The following is a 22,759-nucleotide window of genomic DNA, read 5'->3' on the forward strand; positions in this document are numbered from 1 at the left end:
AAAGGCCTTAAGTATCAGGAAGGACTGGAACCCAGTATGTTGCCATGGTAACAAAACTGATAAGCTTATATTATGAAGCGCACCTGGAACAATGTAACTGCAAAGAATCAAGCATTTCTGATACAAATTGGCTGAGATATCTTTTTTCATAATATTTGATCAAAATTTGGTTGAGTTTATGATGTCATCACTTGGCTAATTTGCATATTTTAAAAACTTGAATATCTCCGGAACAAAAAGAGATGTTTGAAAATAGTAAAAAGCATTCTTCTTCATGTACAGACTACTTGTTTATGTTTTAAAATGGCTCAGATTAGAAAGACGCGAATTTCGTCATAGTAGCACTTTAATTAATAATTATTAGATCTGGATTTGTTTTTACCAAAAGAGTTACCAAACTGGGTGATGACGAGTAGGGTGTTAAGTGATAGCAGCTCCCTACTGTGTCCTTCACATGCCTAAGTTGCTTGTTTCTTCTGTAGCTGAGACTGACAGTCTCCTGATTTTCCTTCTTCAAAAAAGCAAAGCTCTAAGCTGCAACACTTTAAAACTGGAATCCAGTTGCACTAAAACCACCTGAGGGTGATGGACATTTCTTTTCAAAACAAATAATTATGAATTACTTATTTTTAATTATTTACTTTTTAATCATGCATTTAATTACCAGATGGGATGAAAATCTAAATACAGTGAACCTCCCATTAAGGGGACACCCTCGCAACAGAGAGGTGTCCCCTCAATGGAGGTGTCCCCTAAAAAGAGGTTTGGCCGATTTTACCAATAGTTGACCACATAAACAAAAGATCTGTTTGGCTTTGCTCACCTTTTAAGGGAAATTAGTTCAGACTCCCACATGTATGTAAAGGTCAACTGAGCTTTTGAAGATTACTCTCAGTTTAATAATTCAAATAAATTATTCAAACATTAATTATTAACAATTACTTCCACAAGTGCACGGTTGAAGTGGCATAATCATCTCATATCTAACAAGTGTGAGTGGAATAATTTTATTAAAAACAACCAAGAAATGTTTCATTAGACTTCACTTTACAAGAACAACCAGAAGACAATTAAATGGTCGCTATTTCTCAGGCATGGTAAAATGACTCATATACTGTGGCCGCTAAGGCAATAAAATCCTTGAAATTGCATTATACCAAGATCCAGGTTTTGATAATCAATGTTATCCAGATACATGTATGTCTGTTGTGATGCTGAAAAGGAATTTAATGTTACCGTATACCTTCAGAGGTGTCTCGCATCCAAGCGATATAGTGCATCCGGTTTAAACTGTACATACCTGAACCCTTACATCAAATTAAAGGTTATGGAACTGGCTATCAAACTATACCAAGAATTTTGAAGTAAAATGAATTGCCGAATTTTTTAGCACTGTTTTCTTGAATCAATTTTTTCACTTGGAGGAGCCACTTCAAAGAGCTAAAACTCAAAGGGAATTTGTTCGTTTGCCTTCAAATTTGGACAGTAGCTAGTGTAACATATAAACAACAAATGTGTGTCTGCAAATTTTTTCTTTCGAAATATTTTTTCCCCTAGAGCGATTTTTGTACGATCACTCCACATTTTTTTCCTATTTTGAAAATGTTCTATAACTTTTCATTGTGATTGAATATGACAAAATGCAGACACATTTTTTTAGCGCTTAATTTGGGTCTGGAAACTGAGGAGCAAATAAAATTTATTTTTTAGTGAAAAACAAAATTCGCTTTGACTTGTAGCTTTCAAAAGGTGATTCGAATGCTCGCATTCAGAGGTCGTGAAAAATTCGACAATTCATTTTATTTCAAAATTCTTGGTACAGTTTGATAGCCAGCTCTATAAGCTTTAATTTGATATAGCGGTTTAGGTATCTACAGTTTAAACTGGATGCGCTACATCGCTTGGACGCGAGACACCTCTGAAGGTATACGGTAACCTTAAGATGTTTCGATGTCAATTTCTTTGTTCTAATAATTACATGTATAAACACACTCTTCATTCCTTGATAATTTTCAGCTGAGCTTGGTGATTTTGATGCTGAGAAATATACCAGCTATCTTGGAGGCCAGAATCATTTTTTGCCATTTGTAAGTGGTTCAGTACTAGCTAAAATTCTACTCTTACCTCTTACCATTTAAGGCTGCTGGCACTGGTTTCCATCACTTTGTAGCACTTATCATATACTTTGACAGATTAATAGATTCTTTATCACTTGATAAAGCAAAAATGGTATCAAAAACATTAGGTAAACATTTGTGAACAAGTTGTAACTCAATTTTCTTTTTAGGTTACCATACAATGTAGCAACAGAGTATGGCTTGTTAAAGCCACCCCTAATTTTTCCTTAATAAGTGGTTAATGTAACTCAAAAACAAGCTCTGTGACCCCCTTTTTTATGGAACTGTAATCAGTTTGTTCAGATACAATTTCCTGCAAAGTTTTTTTAAAAAAAAAGTCTATCATTTTTCCTTGTAAAGGCCCTTCACCCAGGCCTTAAACTACTGTACTCGAGATTATCAGAGAACACAAATTGTTCACTACAGTTACACTGTGATAAGATTCAGTGGATGTGAATAATTTTTATTTAATTAATTTAATTGAAGAAGTTTGCCACAAATAGGACATACTATATATTAAACAATAAAATGGCAGGACTTGTAAGGGAACAGAACTTTCATCATACTTTATACCCAACTGTACTGTACCTACCCAAAGCCTCCATTAAAACCACAAGAGTCTGTAGTAGCATCATTAAGGTTACCCTATACCTTCAGAGGTGTCTTCAGAGGTGTCTCGCGTCCAAGCGATGTAGCGCGTCCGGTTTAAACTGTAGATACCTGAACCCTTGTATCAAACTAGAAATACGTGACTCGCAAAACCTCGCGAAGCTGGGGCTGGGTGGAAAGCCCTCTTTACTGGTATTGTATGGCATCAAATGAGGAGATTAAAAGGTTTCTGAACATGGCAACTATTTTGATGAGCATGGTCTTTTCGTAGTTCCACAGGCTAGTTTGCGGTTGAAAATCTATTTCTGAGGCGACGAAATGTACAACAGGCGTGCAGCGCTGTCGTGTTCGATGAATTTATTTCCCACGGAAAATTATTTTACCGCGGCCACAAAACTTGTAATTCCTTCAATGCAATCTTTCACCAAAAAGATTTCTGGAAAAAAGGGAAAAGATTCTGGAGAGATAGTTCTGTATCCAGTGAATGTTGATGGACATTGCAGTTGAAATTTGATCCCGCACGCAAACTTTCGCGATATATGCAAATTTTGCTCCAGACGACGCCAGACAGTCCGACCTCATTCATACTTTGTTTTTTCAGTGTTGCTGGGCAACTGTGCGGACACCTTCAACGAAACATATATATAAATATATTTTTCGCTTGAATTCGCGTGGCTTAGCTCCACTCGGGCCGACTCAGCCCGACAAATTTATTAACCTCGCTTCGCGAGGAATTAAAGCTTATAGAGCTGGCTATCCAACTAAACCAAGAATTTTGAAATAAAATGAATTGCCGAATTTTTAGCGCTGTTTTCTCGAATAAATTTTTTTCACTTGGAGGAGCCACTTCAAAGAGCTAAAACTCAAAAGGAATTTGTTCGTTTGCCTTCAAATTTGGACAGTAGCTAGTAGCTTCGCGAGGAATTAAAGCTTATAGAGCTGGCTATCCAACTAAACCAAGAATTTTGAAATAAAATGAATTGCCGAATTTTTAGCGCTGTTTTCTCGAATAAATTTTTTTCACTTGGAGGAGCCACTTCAAAGAGCTAAAACTCAAAAGGAATTTGTTCGTTTGCCTTCAAATTTGGACAGTAGCTAGTTTAACATATAAACAACAAAAAAGTGTCTGCGAATTTTTTCTTTCAAAATATTTTTTCTCCGAGAGCGATTTTTGTACGATTACTCCACATTTTTTTCATCCTATTTCGAAAATGCTCTTACTATAACTTTTCACTGCGATTGAATATGGCAAAACGCAGACATGTTTTTTTAACGCTATGGGTCCGGAAACTGAGGAGCAAATTAAATTAGCAAAAAACAAAATTCACTTTGACTTGTAGCTTTAAAAAGGTGCTTCGGACGCTCGCAATTAGTGGTCGTGAAAAATTCGACAATTTATTTTATTTCAAAATTCTTGGTATGGTTTGATAGTCAGCTCTATAAGCTTTAATTTGATATGGGGTTTAGGTATCTACAGTTTAAACTGGACGCTCTACATTGCTTAAACGCGAGACACCTCTGAAGGTCCCGGGTAACCTTAACTTAGACCAAACAGTTAATCGAGCTTTTAAACCACAAAAATAACTGTGAATAAGTAACACAAGAGAAAGCAAAAGAGATCATTTTTATGCTAAGATCTTCCCTACTGGCCTTTAAGTGCAGTTCATGAGTGAAGCACTTACAATAACACTCTCAAGACCTAAGTTGGGTTTGTATGCCGAGTCAATGTGGTACTCATCCCAAACTTCCTTTTAAGCAGGTTCTGAGCCTGTGCATATCCCTCACCAGAAAATACATGATGACAGGATCTTACAAGTTCTTTACTGTTGCCAGCTGTGTATTGCTCCAGTAAAAGCCTTTCAGTGCTTTTAAACGTTTGGGTTTCTATGAGACTCACAAAGGCCCGAATAAAACTGCAATACTCCATGGGATTCCAATTAAAAATGAGCTCATTAAAACTAGAACGGAAAAAAACCCAATTAAGACAATTAAAGCTAGAACAAGTACAAGCGGTGAATAAGGAAGTAACCAATAACAAGAGCCTAGAAACTTCAGCAAGCTAAGAAACAGAAAACTACTGTCTGCTGCAGCTGATTAAAGCGGACTAAACCATAAATCGAGCTTTTAAACCACAAATTCAGTTAACATATATATGCAAAAAAAATTAACAATTATGTATAAAACAAGTAAAGGCTAGAATGAAAGGTGTGAAACACTTAGTGGAATGAAAATAGCCATAAATAATGTGAACAGAAGTGAATAACTAATGAAAGTGAAAACAAAAGACAAGTTACGCTAAGATCTCGCACCAACTCCCAACGGAAAGTAAAAACACTACAAGTAATGCATAGACATTCAAGAAATTATCATGTACAAGTATAAAGATACGTCAAGTAGAAGTGATAATAATTCACCATTTAATTATATCATGCTGTCTGGTGCAGTGGTTGTAGATTAAGTGAACAGTAGTCACGTTTTTTCACAATATTATTAACTGGGTCTCCTTGAAGCTTATTGAATGGGTTGTGAAACAGGGCTTGAAATAAGTTCCTGGCTGGCGCTGGCCAAGTTGTCACTTTTGCTCGGACACAACTAGCTTTTGGCCGGTCAAATACCCATTACATCATCTCTTTATAAAAGTGCCCCCGCCCTCCGCCCTGCATATCAAACAAGTGCATTTAGTAAGCTTTTAGGCCCTGTCCACACGTATCCGGGTATTTTTGAAAATCGAAGATTTCCCCCCCCCCCCTCCATTTCAGCTTTCGGTCCACAAGTAAACAGCATTTTCAGGCACTAGTTAAGAAGGTTTTTGAAAATGGTCCCCAGAGTGAAAACGCTGGCTTATTGTTTTCATGTGGATGGATGAAAACGGAGGTTTACGAACACGATGATGTCATAGATTGAGTCCAGTGAGTATATCTCAGTCTGTGTGCTCCCGAGTGAAAAATGAGTCAAGATGATGGAGAGACTATTATATGTGAGGAAGCGATTGAACATACAGTAAGAAGGTTGCTTTCCATGCCATTGTCGAGAACAGGGACTGTAAGACGATTAAACAGAAGGCCAGTTACACCCTGGAGATTCTGGGTCAGGCCAGGACGAATAAGTGCATGGTGGGGTAATTTTGTGATTGAGAACCAAATTGTTGTGCCAGAAGAATGGAGGGAGAATTTTAGAGTGAGTCGAGATTGTCTTTACTCGTTAGCCAGGGAACTGAGATCATGCACTTGTTGAAGGGAGGCTATCATATTTCCATTGTTTAGGCGTTTTTATGTGGAAAGTGAAAGTGATTCGAATATGCTACGTGTGGATGAGTATTTTTTTGTAAATGGAGAAAAATCTTCTTTTTTAAAAAAATATCTGGATAGGTTTTGATGGGGCCTTATTCCACATGCTGCTTTACACTCAAAGAAACATGGTATGGATCACCATGGATGACTTTTTGGCCATGCGGAATTACTGGAATTATCAACGCTGTGCAAATATAAACAGCACTTTGTTCGTGGTTTTAAGTGAAACAATAAAATACTTGAGCCTGATGTAGGTACACTGATTTACTCCTGTTTTACATGGAGATGAGAAAAAAATCCACGCAGGTTGTCCGGACAAGCGTCTGTAATGATGTGAATTATTCACATCATTACACACGCTTCTCTCTGGACGACCCGCTATTTTGTGGTGACCGCTTGATGGATGACAAAGCGGAAATTTACATCTACAGTACTAGAAATCTTACAAGTTCTTGGTCTGGATGTACCTTTCTTTTTCTTATTTGTTTTTTCCTTCACAAACACCAATAATTCTCAAACTTATTCAACTGAACAAAACGTTTTGAATTAATTTTTTTCTTTAGAGGCGTAAATGTCCAGACAAAATGTCCGGTCATCCAAAGATTTGACTGGACAAAACCAGTTTTTGACCGGACATTGTCCGTTGAACGGCCCTGTGAAAGGTGGAGTGATGTGGAACTTATTGCACATGTATGTTAAGTGATTGTTTGCAGTCACAGAGCTTACAAGTGTCCTTAATGTTTCAGAGTGTTATTGCCAACTATTCCAAGGATGTACTGGAAGAGCAGGTATATAATTTATAGTAATAATTATATAGGGATTTTTGTTTTAGCTTTTGGTAACTGAAAAAAGGTCTTCATTAGTTTAGTTAAGAAAGAAGTCTAATGCAGGGCTGGAAACTGAGGGACTCAAGAAGAAATGGTTAGGCATTCTTTCCAGTTATCTTTTACAGTTTTAAGGATACTTTAGTGCATAACATGTATTAATAGCACTCAACTGTCACGTTTTTTTTTTTTTTTTTTTTTTTGCAAGATTTTAACTGTAGGTTGACAAACTTGTAAAGAAAGACAAGTCAATAAATTTCCAAAGAAAGTGGTAAAGAATGTTTTCTTGACAATTACATCTATTAAGGGGGATATACACTAAAACAAAATTGGTGCTGCTCAGCTTGGGAAGTTAACATTTTAACTGGAAGCAAACATAAGTGAGTAGCTGAGGGGAATGGGTACAAAATCAGTGTGTCAGGGAAGGCAAGAATTGACCCATTAGTTTTAAGGTTTAAGTTTTGAATGCCTAAATTTTTGTCCAAGTTTATTTTACTGTATTATTATTAATTATTGTTAATAATAATTCGAGCATTGTTTTGCATTTTAGTTAATATTAGTAATGCTTGTCATTTGAATAGCCTTTTTCAGGGTTTTGAATTATTGCCACTAGGATAATTCACAAAATTTCACAAAATATTTTGGACTGTAATGTTTTAGACCGGCTTTACTACACCTGTAAGTAGCAAGATGTAGGATACATGCACTTATATAAATGAAGGCTAGCAATTGAAGTGTTTAAGGTTTAGCAAGGTCTGAATTGGAGATTATTACCAGATTCTAAATTCACTCAATGAAAGCGCAAATGCTTGCTCCTCAAACACAAACGAAAGAACGCTAAACTTGGAAGGAACAGTCTCTTTGAGAGGTCCAATTGTATGGAATGCACTAGATATTAAGTCAAGGAGCTTAGAAAAGCAAGCGAGTTTCAGAGTAGCCCTTAAACAAAACAAAACAAAACACAACTGAACAGCATCTCTTTCAATAAGGGCACCTTAACAAATTCTAATAAGGATATTACAAATCATATTTATTATCAACCTGTTCATTCTGAATGTTTGTTTATTATCTTTATGTAATTTAGACCAATTGTATATAATGTTTAGTTAGTAGTTAGTTACTAGGTTTAAATATTTGTAGGTCCACATCAGCTCAAGATTCAGATGCCGCTACTGACCTAGGTATCAAATAAAGGATATAGCATGTGATGTAAACATTTTATGTTACAGGTTTTAACACCTTTTCCTTTGTGTTTTAGGTGATTAATTTGTATCAGTGTCACAGGTAGGTTAGTAATGGTTATCACTTGTTTACACAAACGTCCTCATCTGAGATTGCATATCTTTACTCAGTGGTTATTTCCCTACCCAGGAGATAACATACATTTTTCATCCAAACCTGTAAATCATTTTGTGTAAATTAACCCTCTGGATTATATTGTGACAATTATAATTGTGGATTCAAGTTCGTCAACTTGTTGCATCCTGTTTGATCAATTTGACTCCAACTCAGATATTTAACAGTAACCATAGTACTGTATTCCCCCAACCCCCTGTCCCCCTTCGCACTGTACATGCTTATGTATTAGGTGTCTTATTTTTAGTTAAAACAGCTTGTAATGAATCTTATTTCAGGGGTATGACAAGTGAAGATGCTGAGTTAGAGTTTGTGATCACCACTCAACAGCTGGATGGATATGGTGATGAGTACTACCCTGCTAAGGTCTCTCATAAAATTATACACTTGTTAATGTGCTCTGTAGAGGAGAACGAGACCCCACTACTAACCCTAACCCTGTTTCAGAGTAAAACAACAACAACAAAATAGGATTTGAATTAATAACTAAAAGGCAAGTCCGCAGACAGAAATTAAATCCCTGCAGGGGGTATGTATGTCTTTGTGAAATTTTGTTTATCAAAGCCAATTAAGAAAGTATTACTCAACATTTATCTTGATCGGGAAAAACCTCATTTGCATTTACTTTCAACACAATTTACATATGCACATGCGTAAATTGTTTGTTTTAAAAGTGTGTGTAAATGCAAATGAGGTTTTTCCTGATCAAGGTGATGGTATGTAGAGGAAGGCATTTAAATTGGAAGGGGTATTTTAATATCTTGAGTAAAGTACAGTAGTATGATTTGTGACTTGTGTCTCCATAAACCTGTGACATTTTTTGTTTGATTAGTCAGTTACTATATTCATGAAGCATTTGTTACAATGTACTACCACTTCAAATCTAATTGTTTTTGAGTGTCCGCGATCATAGTATGGTTGCAAAAGGACCCAATGATATTTCATTAGTCACCAAAATGCTGTAGTGAGAAAATGTGCAGTGGAATAAATTAAGTTTCGGGCTTAGTAATGCTTAAGCTCCTTCTGGAAAAACACTTGCAAAAGGTGAACCAAACGATCGATAGTAGTGTGCCTCATAAAATACTAGTGCATTGGTTTAATGCAGTTAATAATGTTTGTTTGTAGGACAAGGATGGCTTTATTATATTAGTTGGTGCATCATTTCTTGGTATTGTTGTTCGACACCCTCATGGTCTTCCTCCAGCTTATTTCAGGTTAGTTCATCTAACAGGCCAGTAGTGATAGTAAAATGTGCTATTCAATTGGTGCTGGTGATACAAGTTGGAAACTCAAATTGTGTTTGTATTTTCTTGTTTATGTCATTCGTCTATTTACTCCACTATCATTTTGACAGCGTTTTCTAAAGTGGCTCCGAAAGGATTAAATTTATTTTATGATGTCATGCGTTAGCATCCTGGGCAGCTTTGTAAATTAACAGGAAATGCAACCTCATCATTCCTATTAAATAGTTAACATCCTAAAACTGTTTTTTTTTACATTCACAGGCATAAATATTTGCTGGAATTGTTGCACTCACTTAAGGTTAAATACCAAATGCCTACAGCTGTAGTTAAGGAAAAGCTGACATAAATTACAATTGTTGACTGAGTATTTTTTGTGGTATCAATCTACAGATGGCCTGATATTATTCGAATGAGTCATAACAAGAAGTACTTCTGTGTTGAAAGTACCAAATCATTTGACACCATTCAGTTTGAAATGGTAGGTGTACATGTATTTGTTCACATCAGTTCTCCTCTTCTAACAACTTTCCTGGCTATCTGCTGGCAGTGGCCGCATGCATCACCATGATGATAATTACCTTAAGCAAAATAAATACTGTAGAAATATTACTTATTATAGCAATTGATGGGCTCCTGTGACTTTTTCTTTGATTGCATAAACTTTGGTTGTTTCCTGAGAAAAAGATCTTTCTTGTCAAACTGTTTATGGTCAAAGTAATTGCTAGACATTCAATAAGCCTTTAAAGCTAATTTTTTTTTTTGGCTTGAAAGATGACTTGGATCAAAAATGAGAGGTTACTATTCAAAATCTGGACCTACTTGGGTAACTAACAAGACTGGGCGATTCAATTCATCTTAACCTAATGGAGTTTTTTCGATTTAGGAGGATGCTGCTACTGCCAAGTATGTATGGAGGATGTGTGTGGAACACCATCAGTTCCGCCGTCTGTCCAGTGCACAGCTGGCAACAAAGTACCAGTTGACTGCAGTGTAAGTTAAACACACTTCACTAATTGTCTGTAGAATTAACAAACATTGGGCTTTTCACTACTGAGTAACATATCAAACACGAGGAAGAGTGTTTCATCCAATTTCCAAACACCGAGAAGTGGTTTGAAAAAAACGAGTCGTAGCCGAGTTTTTTAAACCAACTTCAAGATGTTTGGAAATGGGATGAAACACTCTTTCGAGTCTTTGATACAGCTAGCTTCTTCAACCATTAATAATTCTTGGAGAAATTCAAAGCAAAAATCACCAAATTCTAGGATAAATAAATACTTGGATCTAGTCTACACTTATAAATCTATTGTTAATAGTTCTGACACCAATTTTAAGATATTTCAACCTATTAGAGTTACCAGGCGTTCTGCTCCAACTAAGAGTTTATTACTAGATATACCTAAAGCTAAGACTGTCACTGTTACTCAAGCGTGAGAGCCTCAAGAGCATTTAACACACTTCCAGACTTCTTGAGGGACAATACAAAATCTATAGATGTATTTAAAACTAATTTGAGGGCATACTACCTAGATTTGACTTTAAATGTGTACGATCCCGCAGTACCTCAAACGTTCAAAAGTGTCTGCATAAAATGTCATCAAAGCAGATCGTTACCTGTATTATTAGTTAAAATGCGTTGTTAATTATTTGTCAATACTTAATTATTATGATGTGATTTTATTTATACAAGGGGTCTCGTTATTGGAACATATCGTTCTGTGAGTTCTCTCCTGTCAGAGGTTTTTCATTTTGTTTTTCTTCTCCTCTGGCGAAGTTTATAAATAAATAAAAAATAAAATAAATTAGGTAGCGTTTTCTTGTCATGAATTATTAATGATTTGAGAAAGGTCTCCAAATTTCCCTAAAGTCAATTTGCTTCTTATCGCTATTACGTTTCATTCATTTTGATTACTTATTAAAGAAATGTGATAACCTGAGCCAACGTAGTTTGTAAAATCATAAGCTAGCTCCAATGTTCTACCACTGAGCTACATGGAACTTGTGGGAGCTAATCCATTAAATTAAGTTCATGTGACAAACATCCTGCATACTGCTAGGATCTGAATGTCGATTAATGGAATACGTGAAAGAAATGTGATGTTATGTTTAAAGCTGGTGAAGAAATGATAGGTTTTTTTTCCAATAATTGACTCAGGAGTATTAGGGAAAAAAACGAGTCAGTTCTCCAAACCTATGACCTTCTGATTTCTACAGTAGTTCGGATGCTCTACCACTGAGCTACAGGAGACTCGTGGGAGCTAAGGCCAGAAAAACTAGGTTGATGGAACAAACATCCCGTATACTGGTGAATAAATGAACCTAGTTTAGAGGCTTAGCTCCCACGTTTGGATCGTTATAGTATCTAATTGACGCTGCGGTTGTCTTAATTTCAGCAAACCAGTCAAACATTCACTGCTCGGTAAACAAAGTGTGGTAGGTATTAAAACTGTGATCATATTTTTAACATATCAGTGGCATCAATAGTGAAGAAAAATTCCTTACCAGTATCAATTGCGGCAATAAAACGAGACATATGTATTGTGTAAAATAAGCAGACACACACACGCAGTTTTTAAATTAATTTCATTTTGCAGCTAATGTTTTAAAACCAAAATCATGTTACAGGTTGTTACCAGTGGTGAGGGAAATTCTGCATCCATCGCAAGTAAGAGTTATTCAAAATATAGCATGAATTGTTATACTAACTTTTAGATGCAATTAAATCTCATACCCAGATATTTTCTTATTAGAGCACACATGTAAAATCGGTCACGTTCTTTAATCTGTTTGGCCAAAAAAAAAAAAAGCCCGATGCTAGCTGCATCACCATTTGTATGAAACTTAAAACGTTTGTTTTGCACGCATGGCTTTGTGAAGCTTGAAAGCATTATGAAGAAAATGAAAGTTGATACTTCTGTGAAAGTGGTTTCTTGTGTGTATTCCATCTAAACCTAGTTCCTAGTGAGGCACATTTTCTATAGTGATGTCTCTAAACTCAGAGTTTGGAGAAAAACTTTGTTTGGCAATCTGATGCGTGCAACTTTCCTGTGAACCTTAACAGCACGCGCTCTTTTTGGCACAGTTGTCAACAAAAGTTGGGCGGTGGCTTTTAACTTTTCCCGGAATTAAACTTAAAATCACTGATTTTTTTTTTTTAGAGTACAGTAGGTGAAATCTTTCTCACATATTTGTATTGATAAATTGAGACTGAAAATCCATCTTTGTTGTCAAGGTTTTTTTTCTCCATCCCATAATCAAAATTAATGCACATGTTGTGCATGCGCAGTCCTGCAATGTGTCACACTTTTCTGAAACATGACGTCATTAAACAGATTATATCATATATTCTCCCCAGTAGAGTGAGAAGATCTGGATGCGAGATTAAATTGCAATATGATGTACGAGTCAAGTACAGTGAAACTTGAATTATTTAAGGGTACCTCTGCAAAGACGGCCACATAGTATTTCAAACAGTTATGGTTAGGTTTATCCTTTACTAGATTCTAAGATATTGGCCGAGAGTGACAAAGAGAAATTGAATGCCGCAATAAAAATGCCTTTTGCGGGACTAGATAATGTGTTACCCTAGTCTGTCTCCTGCTCCCATCCCCTCCGTTTCTCACTTAGCGTCCATGCGCTTCAGTTTTGCTACTTATTGGCACAAGCTGAAATCCTGTAGTAGGCTGAGGGTGAATTTATATTAGTTTGTGCCCATTACAAATTGATTTAATTGTTTATACACCCTCTTTCAATAGCTAGGCATGGTTGCTCAATTACTGTTTGTGTGACTACGTGTATTACATTGGGTTCCAGCGAGGCTGCGTAATGGAGTTTTATTTGCCTAAAGGAGAGCCACACTGTTCCCTTCATTGTAATACGCTAGTCAGAATTTACGGTGCTAACAGTTGTTCATCGACTTGTTTTCAGGATCTGTTACGGGTTTAGTTAATCCTGTATTTGATGATGAATGCCAGAGCTACACAGGAGACAGAGATGTGGTTGACAATGTGTCTCATAACTCGTCGTCTAGCTTCAAGGCTCTTTCGACATTACCTAGGCCACAATCACTTAACCTATCTTCAGTGGACAATCGACATGAATTCTTACTGCACAATAACTTGTGTACATCTCAGAACTCTCTTGATCAAAATCAGGGCTTGTACAGCGGAGGACTGTTTAACAGTGCAGCTTTCACCAATGAAGTTGGCAGTTCACTGTCCATGGACTCAGGCAATCCTCTTGGAACTCAGTCACTTGAAAGCTTAGATGACAGAACTCACCCGAGCCGTAACATGTCTCCAGGGGAAGCTTACCCTGCCACCACACCCACTGCAAGGTAATTAGCACTCAATGCACTGCCAGTGCAATAATTTTGGGATGAAAAAAATTGCTTATGTGCGATGGAACGACCACAGAAGTCAAACCTTTTCCCCTGCTTATTATTTGCATTTTAAATAAGAGATCAAGAGATAAAGATTTTATTGAAAATAATACATGGCAGCCAAGGGCTGAATTGCGTACCGTTAAAATGATGATTAATGGTAAACTAGATCTTCTTATTAGTGTAATCAATTGGATTATTGATTTCCTAAGTAATCGGTTCCAGAGAATCAAACTGGCCGAGGGATGTTTCTCTGAGTGGGAACGTATTTTCCCAATTTCAGTTCTTGATTTTGTTAAGTTTTTTAAATAACAAAAAGTGCAAATATATGTTCAGGAGAATTCTACTGGTCAGAATTGCGTTCAAACTTTGTCTTCCCGCCGGTTGTAAAATCTCGCTCATTAGTTTAACCTTAAAGCAGTTGTTGAACTCAGTTTTCACAAAAGCGCGTGGCTTGCTAACATCTTACATATCAGCAGTTTGTCCCAGCCCTCAGTATCGGCGAACATTAATGATCTGCTCGCCTCCGCTGGTAGTTAGCTTAACCTCGTCCAATGATTTTTGTCATCGCCAGGGGGGAAATAATCTCCTTTCCAAGAAGCGGGTTTGGTTTACCAAGCTAAATACTTAGCACCGCAAAATTTATCATCTGACGTTAACTTGCTCTCGTAACATGGAAAAGTCTTAGTTTGCTTTAAACCAAGGAAAAGTTTTTTTTAAAAGCTAGCTAGGTTGCATGTGATTAAAATCAATGCTGTTATATTCTAGGCCTTGTCGTCCAATGTCATTAAACTTGGATCAGATTGCAGCTGATACGTCAAGTGAGTTTACTGGTAGAACCAGTGGTTATAGCACGTCAAATGACTCAGACTTGGAGGAAAGCAGAGAACTTGACTTTGATGATGAAGATCTACACGTGTCAAGAGAGGCACAGGTAAAGAAATGACTGTAAGCTGTTATTCCTGAAGTTAACGTCGCCTCTTTTATATGAATGTACAAAAGTTCATGTCTTGCAGCGGTTACCAGCTGCATGACACACTCTCAAAACATTTCATTCAAAATCTGAAAATCGAGTTTTAGGGATGGAAATCAGACAATAAGTCTCCTTCAAAAATGTCCAGTCTAAACTAGCAAAGTAGCCCGCACTATTATTGTACTACACGTGACCCGTTTATCATGAATCCATTTGACCTCTGGGTTCATTATCGTTTTTGGCTCAACTGCCTTGGAATCTCAACGGAAGTTAAAATAACATCAACAGCTTTTTTTGTTGACATCCACAAACTTAACTTTGGCTGCCTTACTTGGTTGTGATCAGTGGTTCCCGTAACAAACACTTGTGTGGCTTAGAGAGACAATACTGTAACATTGGTGTTGATGACATAGCTTGCACTAAATTAAGAGCTGCTGAGTGAAATTGGTGGGACTACTAAGCTACATCAAGACTTTTACATGGTCATATGGTCACCAGTTTGTCTTGTTTTTGGTAGATAAGGGTGTTCAAGGACAGTACTTTGTAATGGGAAATTGTATTATGATAACCCACCAGATGATTTTTTTGTATTAGCTCGAGGAACTGGAAAAAATCTTAGCTGAAGGTCAAGTGTTTACAGAGTTTCAAAAGGTGGAGCGGCGGAGCGAGGTGAGTGTGTGATACGCAAACAAATAGAAATGCTGCTTTGTGGGCCAACAGAAATCCCGTTTGTAGGCTTGGTTTCCAATACTGAGAATTTTTTTTAATTGAAGTCTTGCACTTGTTTGCGCGATTTGGGCATTTGCAAGTGTTACTCTATTGAAATAGACTTTACCACACAAGCACTGAGGACAGAAGTCCTTCCTACCTGTCAAATACAGAATTAAAATCTGTCAACTCATATAAAGACATAGGCGTTAACGTGTCGAGAAACTTATCCAGGTCGAATCACGTGAATGTAACAGCAACAAAGCAAACAAAGTGAACGATAAATTAGGTATCGAAAAAGTACAACGAAGTGGAATGTTACAAGACAGTGTTTGGACTAAATGGACTGGACTTCAGTGACTACATCAAAAATTGAAACAATCTACCAGGCCACCTATTGTGACATGACATCATTCAACATCAATAGATTTAAACAAAACTTAAAAAAGTGGATGAACGTTCATTGATTTTTTTTCCTATTCTCAAACTACTCTCTACATTTTATATAAATATTATTGTCATTTTTGTATCTATATTATACATTTTTTTAATTAGGGGACGTTTCTTAGGGCTAACTTCAAGGTCTTCGTTTTCAAATATATTATGGATTTGAATAAAGTATTATTATTATTATTATTATTATTATTATTATAATTATTATTATTATTATTATTATTATTATTATTATTAATATTATTGTTATTATTATTATTATTACTATTAAATCGTCATCATATCATTTGCTTACAGGATGAACAACGAAGCCTTCCTCCTTTCGGTTTTTATTAACAAACTTTCATTCAAGTACAAAGTAGAAAACTTAAAAAACTAGAAATACAAGAAAGTACTCCTCCCAAATTATATAAGGATAACATAATATAATGTGAGGCCATAAATTGTAATAACTATATAATATATAATATTATATTATTGTAATAACTGTATGTGAATTGTATAACATCATTGTAATATGTATGTAGTATTGTAAAGTAGCGTGACTGAATTTTGTATCGGTATGTGACAGTTAATAATTAAAGATATCTTTGCAAAAAACCCTATCATTATCATCATCATCATCTCTATGATTATTTGCATGCAGTAAATGCGCACGAGTTCTGCATTTACTGTCTATTAGAATAAGGTTGACAAAAATTGATGCACTGTGAATATTGAAGCCAAGAACCTCAACGTGTTTTTTTGCAGAGGCTGACGACTGCCAGTGCTCAATGTGGAGGAAATCTTGAGAAAAACCGATACAAAGACGTCGTTCCCTATGAGGTGAAGTTTGCTGTGTGTTCTCCGGACTGCGTTTATTGAGAGAAATCAGAAAATGATTTTACATTCGAGTGAGGAAAGCTTGTGGCGTGGTTGCCCATCTACCAAAAAATTCCTCTTAGTTCTATAACCTGTGGACTTTGCGTTATTCTCTTCTTTACATGTGAAGTTTGTCAGCCATTAATGAAGCACTGAAGCACTGGCTTCACTCGTTTAGTTTGATGTTTGTTTTTGTGATTTTACAGGAGACTCGAGTGCGTTTAAACCCACGGAACAACCCAGGTGGCAGTGACTACATTAATGCAGACTTTGTCAAGGTAAAGTCAATAATCAACAAACTACTAGCTGGATATGCTGTTGTGGTGCCCCTACTCTCTGTAATTATTTAGTATTATTTTTGTTATTGTTGTTGTTGTTGTTGTTGTTATTATTATTATTATTATTATTATTATTATTATTATTATTATTATTATTATTATTATTATTATTATCGCAGTATTGTACTTCTGTATGCTATTTTTAAAAAAAATCGTAGGGCGCTTTCACGTAGCAAGGAATAAAAAAAGAATATTGAGCATCTAAAATTATTATTATTATTATTATTATTATTATTATTATTATTATTATTATTATTATTATTATTATTATTATTATTAATATTACAAGTGAATTTTTTTTTGCAAAACGGGCTGATTTGCCTTTCATTAAATGTCCGATAACTTCGCCATCACGTTGCACACCAAGCAGGTACTTGTCGACGTTCTGGAATATTGTTCCATTTTCACTCGGTATTCAGGTATTCAGGTATTATTCAGTGACAGGAACGTGGATGGCCTGATATTTGATGGCAAGTGTTATTTCCGTGTGGTGTGGCATCATCGTTAGCTTGAAACTGAAGTTATATGGCATTTGCGATTTTTCAGGTGCAGAGGATTCTGTGAAGGTTCTTATTATAATTATAATTATTACAGAAAAATAAAGTTTGGAATCATTATAATATTTTATCCGGATAACGATATCTGTTACAAAAGATCTTTATTGATGTGTTGCAGCTGGACGTGGGTGCGCGAACATACCGTTACATTGCGGCCCAGGGTCCCATGGAGAACACAGCGGCTGATTTCTGGCAGATGGCCTGGGAACAGAATGTTCAAATCATAGTCGCTGCAACTGACGACAAGGTATTTAAGCCTACCGTGAGATGAGCGGGCAGACGTGCCATAACAAAGCACCCGAAAGCACGATGTCTTACATTTTGCAGTCAACAGCCAGAGTTTGGAAAACTTTCTCAAACTCGTTAATAATTCATATCTTCAGCCCCCAATAGGACACTTTCACTATGGCTTCATTTGACTGTAACTACAAGAATCGTTCAGTTTTTTGTTTCCTCAAGCTAATAAGAGCTATTGTACTTTGCTCCCCATTGGGATTCGAAAATTTGAATTTGAAAAGGAAAACGAAATGAATTCTGTTAGTTGTAGTCAAATGACGCCATCATGAAAATGGCCTATTCCCGGATGTATACCATATCACATGCATACTTTTCGATACTCAATAAAACACGGTGTACCACCCTCAGTGGTATATACCACTTAACTATGCACAGATGTTATCACTTGCCAGTGCAAATTTCCATTCAATTAGTATCATTCTTGACAAACATGTACAGTTACGTTCAAAGAAACACTTTTTAACAAAGAAGCGGGAAACCTAACTTAAGTTTCTATGTTATCCTGACTTCTAGCATCTGTGAGAGTTTTAAAGAATGCGGACTGTTGACTTGAAAAGTAAAATGAATAACAGACATTTCAAGTTTTTGTCCGCAGTAGCTGTAACTGCAAGTTTTACCTGTTGTCCTGTTGTCTTTAATCATCCGGAACTCTATTTAAAAATCAACATTCTCGACCGGCACTTGTTCGCTTTTCCTCGTTGATCCATGCCAGTAGTTTCAAATCACTTTTTGTGGGTAGTCCACTATGTCGTCTGAGTGAGTGAGCGAGTGTCCACATGTAAGCAACCGCCGCGTTTGTCAATAAAAGCTGAGTTGAAAAAAAAGTGAAAGTGAAAAACAGCTTGTAAAATTTATCCACCTTTTCCGAAGACAAATGGCGCTTATTAGACAATACACAATACTAAAGAAATAAAAAACGCGACGAGTGCATTGCTGAGTTATATAAGCACGCGGGAATTTTTAAGAACACGAGAGAAGTGCAGAGAGGCACGAGCCGTAGGCGAATGCCTCTCTGCACTTCTCGAGTGTTCTTAAAAATTCCCAAGTGCTTATATAACTCAACAATGCACGAGGAACAAGTTTTTTATTTCTTTTATAAAATATAAACAATCGCAACTCCTCAGACAAGTGCGAATTGTAATGAATCAAAATCAAGTTTCTCCTTACGCGAGATAACGCGTAATTTAATAGCGTGCGCTCTTGCCGATCACGACACGATCACGACAGGGCACGCGACAGCGCGCGCAATCAAGTGAAAAGTCAAACTGTTTTAGTTTTTCGTCTCGTCGTAAGCAAGTTCAAGAAGTTAACTACAAGTCAAGTTTAAGTTTTAAGGTGTTGAGAGACAAGTTCAAGTTAATTAAAAGTCTGGAAACATCAGTACAAGAGACTGTTCTTTGCGAATCGCTGGAGTGACAGCGCATTCTGTCTCTGAATTTCTCATATTTTTCACAGGCAAAAAATCTGACGTGTGCTCCGTGCATATGTACAATTATAATGCACGCACCATACGTATGCTTCGTGCATTGTGGAGTTATACAGAACTCAGTTTGACCAATCACAGTGCTTGCTTGACCCTGGCTATTTTATAAAATACAATAGACAGTACAATACACTGTACTATATTATTTTGCGCGCGCGAGAGAAGTCATTTCAGCAACTCTCTCTTCGTGTTTCATGAGTGGTTCCAAACACCTTGCACAATAAAAGCTCTCGGCCTGCGGCCTCTTGCTTTCATTAGTAGAGACCTTTAGATTCTAGTACGAGTACGACTACAAATACGAGATTGGACTTGAAGTTTTTAGGGAAGTATTAAGAACAGATATATCCCAGAAAGCTTCATTTTACTCTTTGTGAGCGACGAACTTGACGCAGTTGTTTTGAATAATGATAGCTAAGACCTTTTGTGATTCCAGAAAGAGGAGACCACCTAGCTTCACCTAGGTTTCGAGAACTTGTTTTCGCCACTACGCCGTTCTCTTAGAAACTCGTAGTAAAATGACGATGGCTATCTCGTTTTCCCGCCAGAATGACACGCGCATGCACTCTTTCTCTATTGGAAAGACGCGTACTCGTCCTAGAGTGTAACAGGTCTCTAGGCGTTTCTCGGTTTCTCTGATGAAGCCCTTCCATTTGTTCAGCGATATATTTCTTCAAAATCATGCAGGGTCTGTGTGGTATTTCAGTTGTTGGAATGGTACCTAGTTTTAATGAAGCTCAAAAGGTTTTGGATGTTTCTAAACCTAGATTAACAGCAAAAGCGCCTGTTATCCTTACTGGCCAGATGACTCAATCGGCTGTAAAAAAGGTTTTGGCGCATTTGAAGTGGAAACATTGTCCATCCGGGATACATCATCATATAAGGTGCGAACGCTGTCCCTACTTGAAACGTCTTCCCAGCACAGGAGAATCATTTGTCATTTACACTTCACTGATTGGCCAGATCATGGAGTGCCGCAAGATCCCAAGAACTTCCTCGGTAAGTATTAACTCGGTAAGTAGAAACTGGGGAATGGGAGGGGGGACTGTGCAGTGCACACTTAGGAGCTTAAGTAAACTTTCAGTAGAGTAACTATCACTTATAGACACATCTTTATGAAAGAGCAGCTCAAAATATATTTGTATGTTTCTACAGAGTTATGGAAAATAGCTTTCAACTAACCAGAGCCTGTTGTTGTTTATTTACGTTGCTCATTAGATTGAGTACTGTAACTTGTTATCTAAAATCTAAATGATTGAGGTGTTAATCTTGAGATGCCATAACTGGTAACTTTATTCACTGACAGAATTCCTGGAAGAATTAGAATCTGCAAGACAAAATGTGAACATGAACCAGAGTCAGGCGGCGCATGAAGTGCAGCTGGGTCCAGTGGTGGTGCATTGTACGGCCGGTGTGGGGAGGACTGGGGTGGTCATACTCACTGACCTTATGATCGCATGTTTACTAAGCAACGAGGTTAGGATGAACACCATACCATAACACTAACAAGTTGATACTTTTTCTTTTTTCATCGGAATGTTAGTGTCTGATCTGTGGTAGCCTAAGCTCAGTAACACTTCAGAAATACAGCCATTAATGTAGGAATAAAGTTCGCACCGTCGTCGATCTTCCCATGCATTCGGCTAAAGCGGGCAACTACCCGCTTTCGACTTCGCCCAAATTTCCTGAGGATTACCGAAATAAATCCAATGGTATCCCCAAAAGTCGCCGAATTACGAGCGATTTTCACTTTTACCCGAAAATTCGCAGTGTGAAAACCCTCTTGGGTCTTTGCATGGCCGTTGAATTCACCTTAATTTTAAAATTATTTTAATCTATTTTGTCGCTGTATGTAGCTTTCACAGTGCTTAGCTTTTAAAAGGAAAAAAAAAACGCTACTGCATGACGGCAGCTTAATACAAACTTTACATTAATCTCTTTCTCTTTTTTTAATCCAGCGAATAAACATCCTGAAGTCCTTGATTCATCTCCGGTGCCAGAGGATGTTGTTAGTGGCAAACTTTGGACAGTATCGCTTCGTGTACACCACACTTATCCACTTCATTAAAAACAGCAGACTCATATAATGCCAGTCAAGCTGGGCCACCAGGAGCTCATGGCATCATCACTGTACTCGCTACATATGGCCTCTTCATGAGAGCTGTCTCCTATACTAAAAGAATCCATTATTTACTCAGGCATATTTTAAAACTGTATAAAGGGACATCCTGTTATATTCTTGCTCGATGTATTTCAAAAGTTCTATTTTAATCGCAAATTCTCTTATTTACCCAACCATAAAACTTTAACATAAAAAGTGATGATTTTTATTTGTACTATAGTTTCATTGCAAATTTTATTACGAGAAAAATATTTTATATACTTTTTCTAATGTGAATAAATCATGGAATAATTAAGAAATGAAAACGGCCTCCGTGTTTCCATGCTGTTATGGTAACACGATTGCGAGTTCACGAGAATTATAGAAGTGTACGCGGAAACGCTTAAAAGCGCGCGCGCAAATTAAACGCTAGAAACTGGGGAATGGGAGGGGGGACTGTGCAGTGCCCACCTTGGAGCTTAAGTAAACTTTCAGTAGGGTAACTATCACTTATAGACACATCTTTATGAAAGAGCAGCTCAAAATATATTTGTATGTTTCTACAGAGTTATGGAAAATAGCTTTCAACTAACCAGAGCCTGTTGCCTGTTGTTGTTTATTTTGTCTGCGTAAGAGATTACTTGGCGCTCAACATGCTTTGAATGTAAAAAAAAAAAAAAAAAAAGAAAAAGAAAAAGAGAAAAGAAAGGACATGAGATGAACGGATAAGACTGTCTCCCCCAAGTTCCGTGTAAACCCTGTTTTGAAAGTATAAAACTTGCATACTGTTATAAAAAGCGTGCAAACAGATTGGTATTATTAACTGTTTTAAAATGGAGTCATTGGAGTGTAACTTTATAGAAGTATTTCTATTAAAACATATGAAAGCTTTTCGCTGTGTGTTGATATGTCTGAGTTACAGTATGTCAGGAGTTTTAAACACCGAGACACTGCAGCCAAGTGCTAGTTTTGTTTCGAGGTGTTTGAACCCCTGATGAAGCACGAAGCCCAAGTTTCCGACATCACTTCCCAAAAGAGATTTCTTAATAGAAAGCACTGAATAACGCACCTCTTATCTTTACCTGAAAATAAGAAAAGCCAGTACCGACGAGCGGCTATGGGTGGATAAAATTCCATAGTGCACACAGCACTTGCCTGCAGGGCGCGGCA

At 36.9% G+C, this 22,759-nt stretch overlaps 1 protein-coding gene across 1 annotated transcript in view; it reads left to right on the top strand.

Moving 5' to 3' along the window:
- Positions 1-22,480, top strand: part of LOC146481161 (tyrosine-protein phosphatase non-receptor type 21-like) — a 29,391-nt gene extending 6,911 nt beyond the window's left edge. Inside the window, exons 4-21 of the mRNA XM_085108808.1 lie at positions 2,017-2,087; positions 6,763-6,804; positions 8,099-8,124; positions 8,475-8,562; positions 9,322-9,410; positions 9,831-9,918; positions 10,324-10,430; positions 11,834-11,873; positions 12,066-12,105; positions 13,368-13,776; positions 14,590-14,755; positions 15,389-15,463; positions 16,706-16,780; positions 17,023-17,094; positions 17,830-17,958; positions 20,256-20,487; positions 20,795-20,964; positions 21,447-22,480. Of these exons, the coding sequence (XP_084964934.1) occupies positions 2,017-2,087; positions 6,763-6,804; positions 8,099-8,124; positions 8,475-8,562; positions 9,322-9,410; positions 9,831-9,918; positions 10,324-10,430; positions 11,834-11,873; positions 12,066-12,105; positions 13,368-13,776; positions 14,590-14,755; positions 15,389-15,463; positions 16,706-16,780; positions 17,023-17,094; positions 17,830-17,958; positions 20,256-20,487; positions 20,795-20,964; positions 21,447-21,575 (2,048 nt within the window). The 3' untranslated portion in view covers positions 21,576-22,480. The remainder of the gene's footprint in view (positions 1-2,016; positions 2,088-6,762; positions 6,805-8,098; positions 8,125-8,474; positions 8,563-9,321; positions 9,411-9,830; positions 9,919-10,323; positions 10,431-11,833; positions 11,874-12,065; positions 12,106-13,367; positions 13,777-14,589; positions 14,756-15,388; positions 15,464-16,705; positions 16,781-17,022; positions 17,095-17,829; positions 17,959-20,255; positions 20,488-20,794; positions 20,965-21,446) is intronic.
- Positions 22,481-22,759: the final 279 nt, after the last annotated feature.

This window comes from Pavona decussata, unplaced genomic scaffold (genome assembly GCF_977016875.1).
Source record: "Pavona decussata unplaced genomic scaffold, jaPavDecu1.1 SCAFFOLD_51, whole genome shotgun sequence".
Classification (NCBI taxonomy): Eukaryota; Metazoa; Cnidaria; class Anthozoa; order Scleractinia; family Agariciidae; genus Pavona; species Pavona decussata.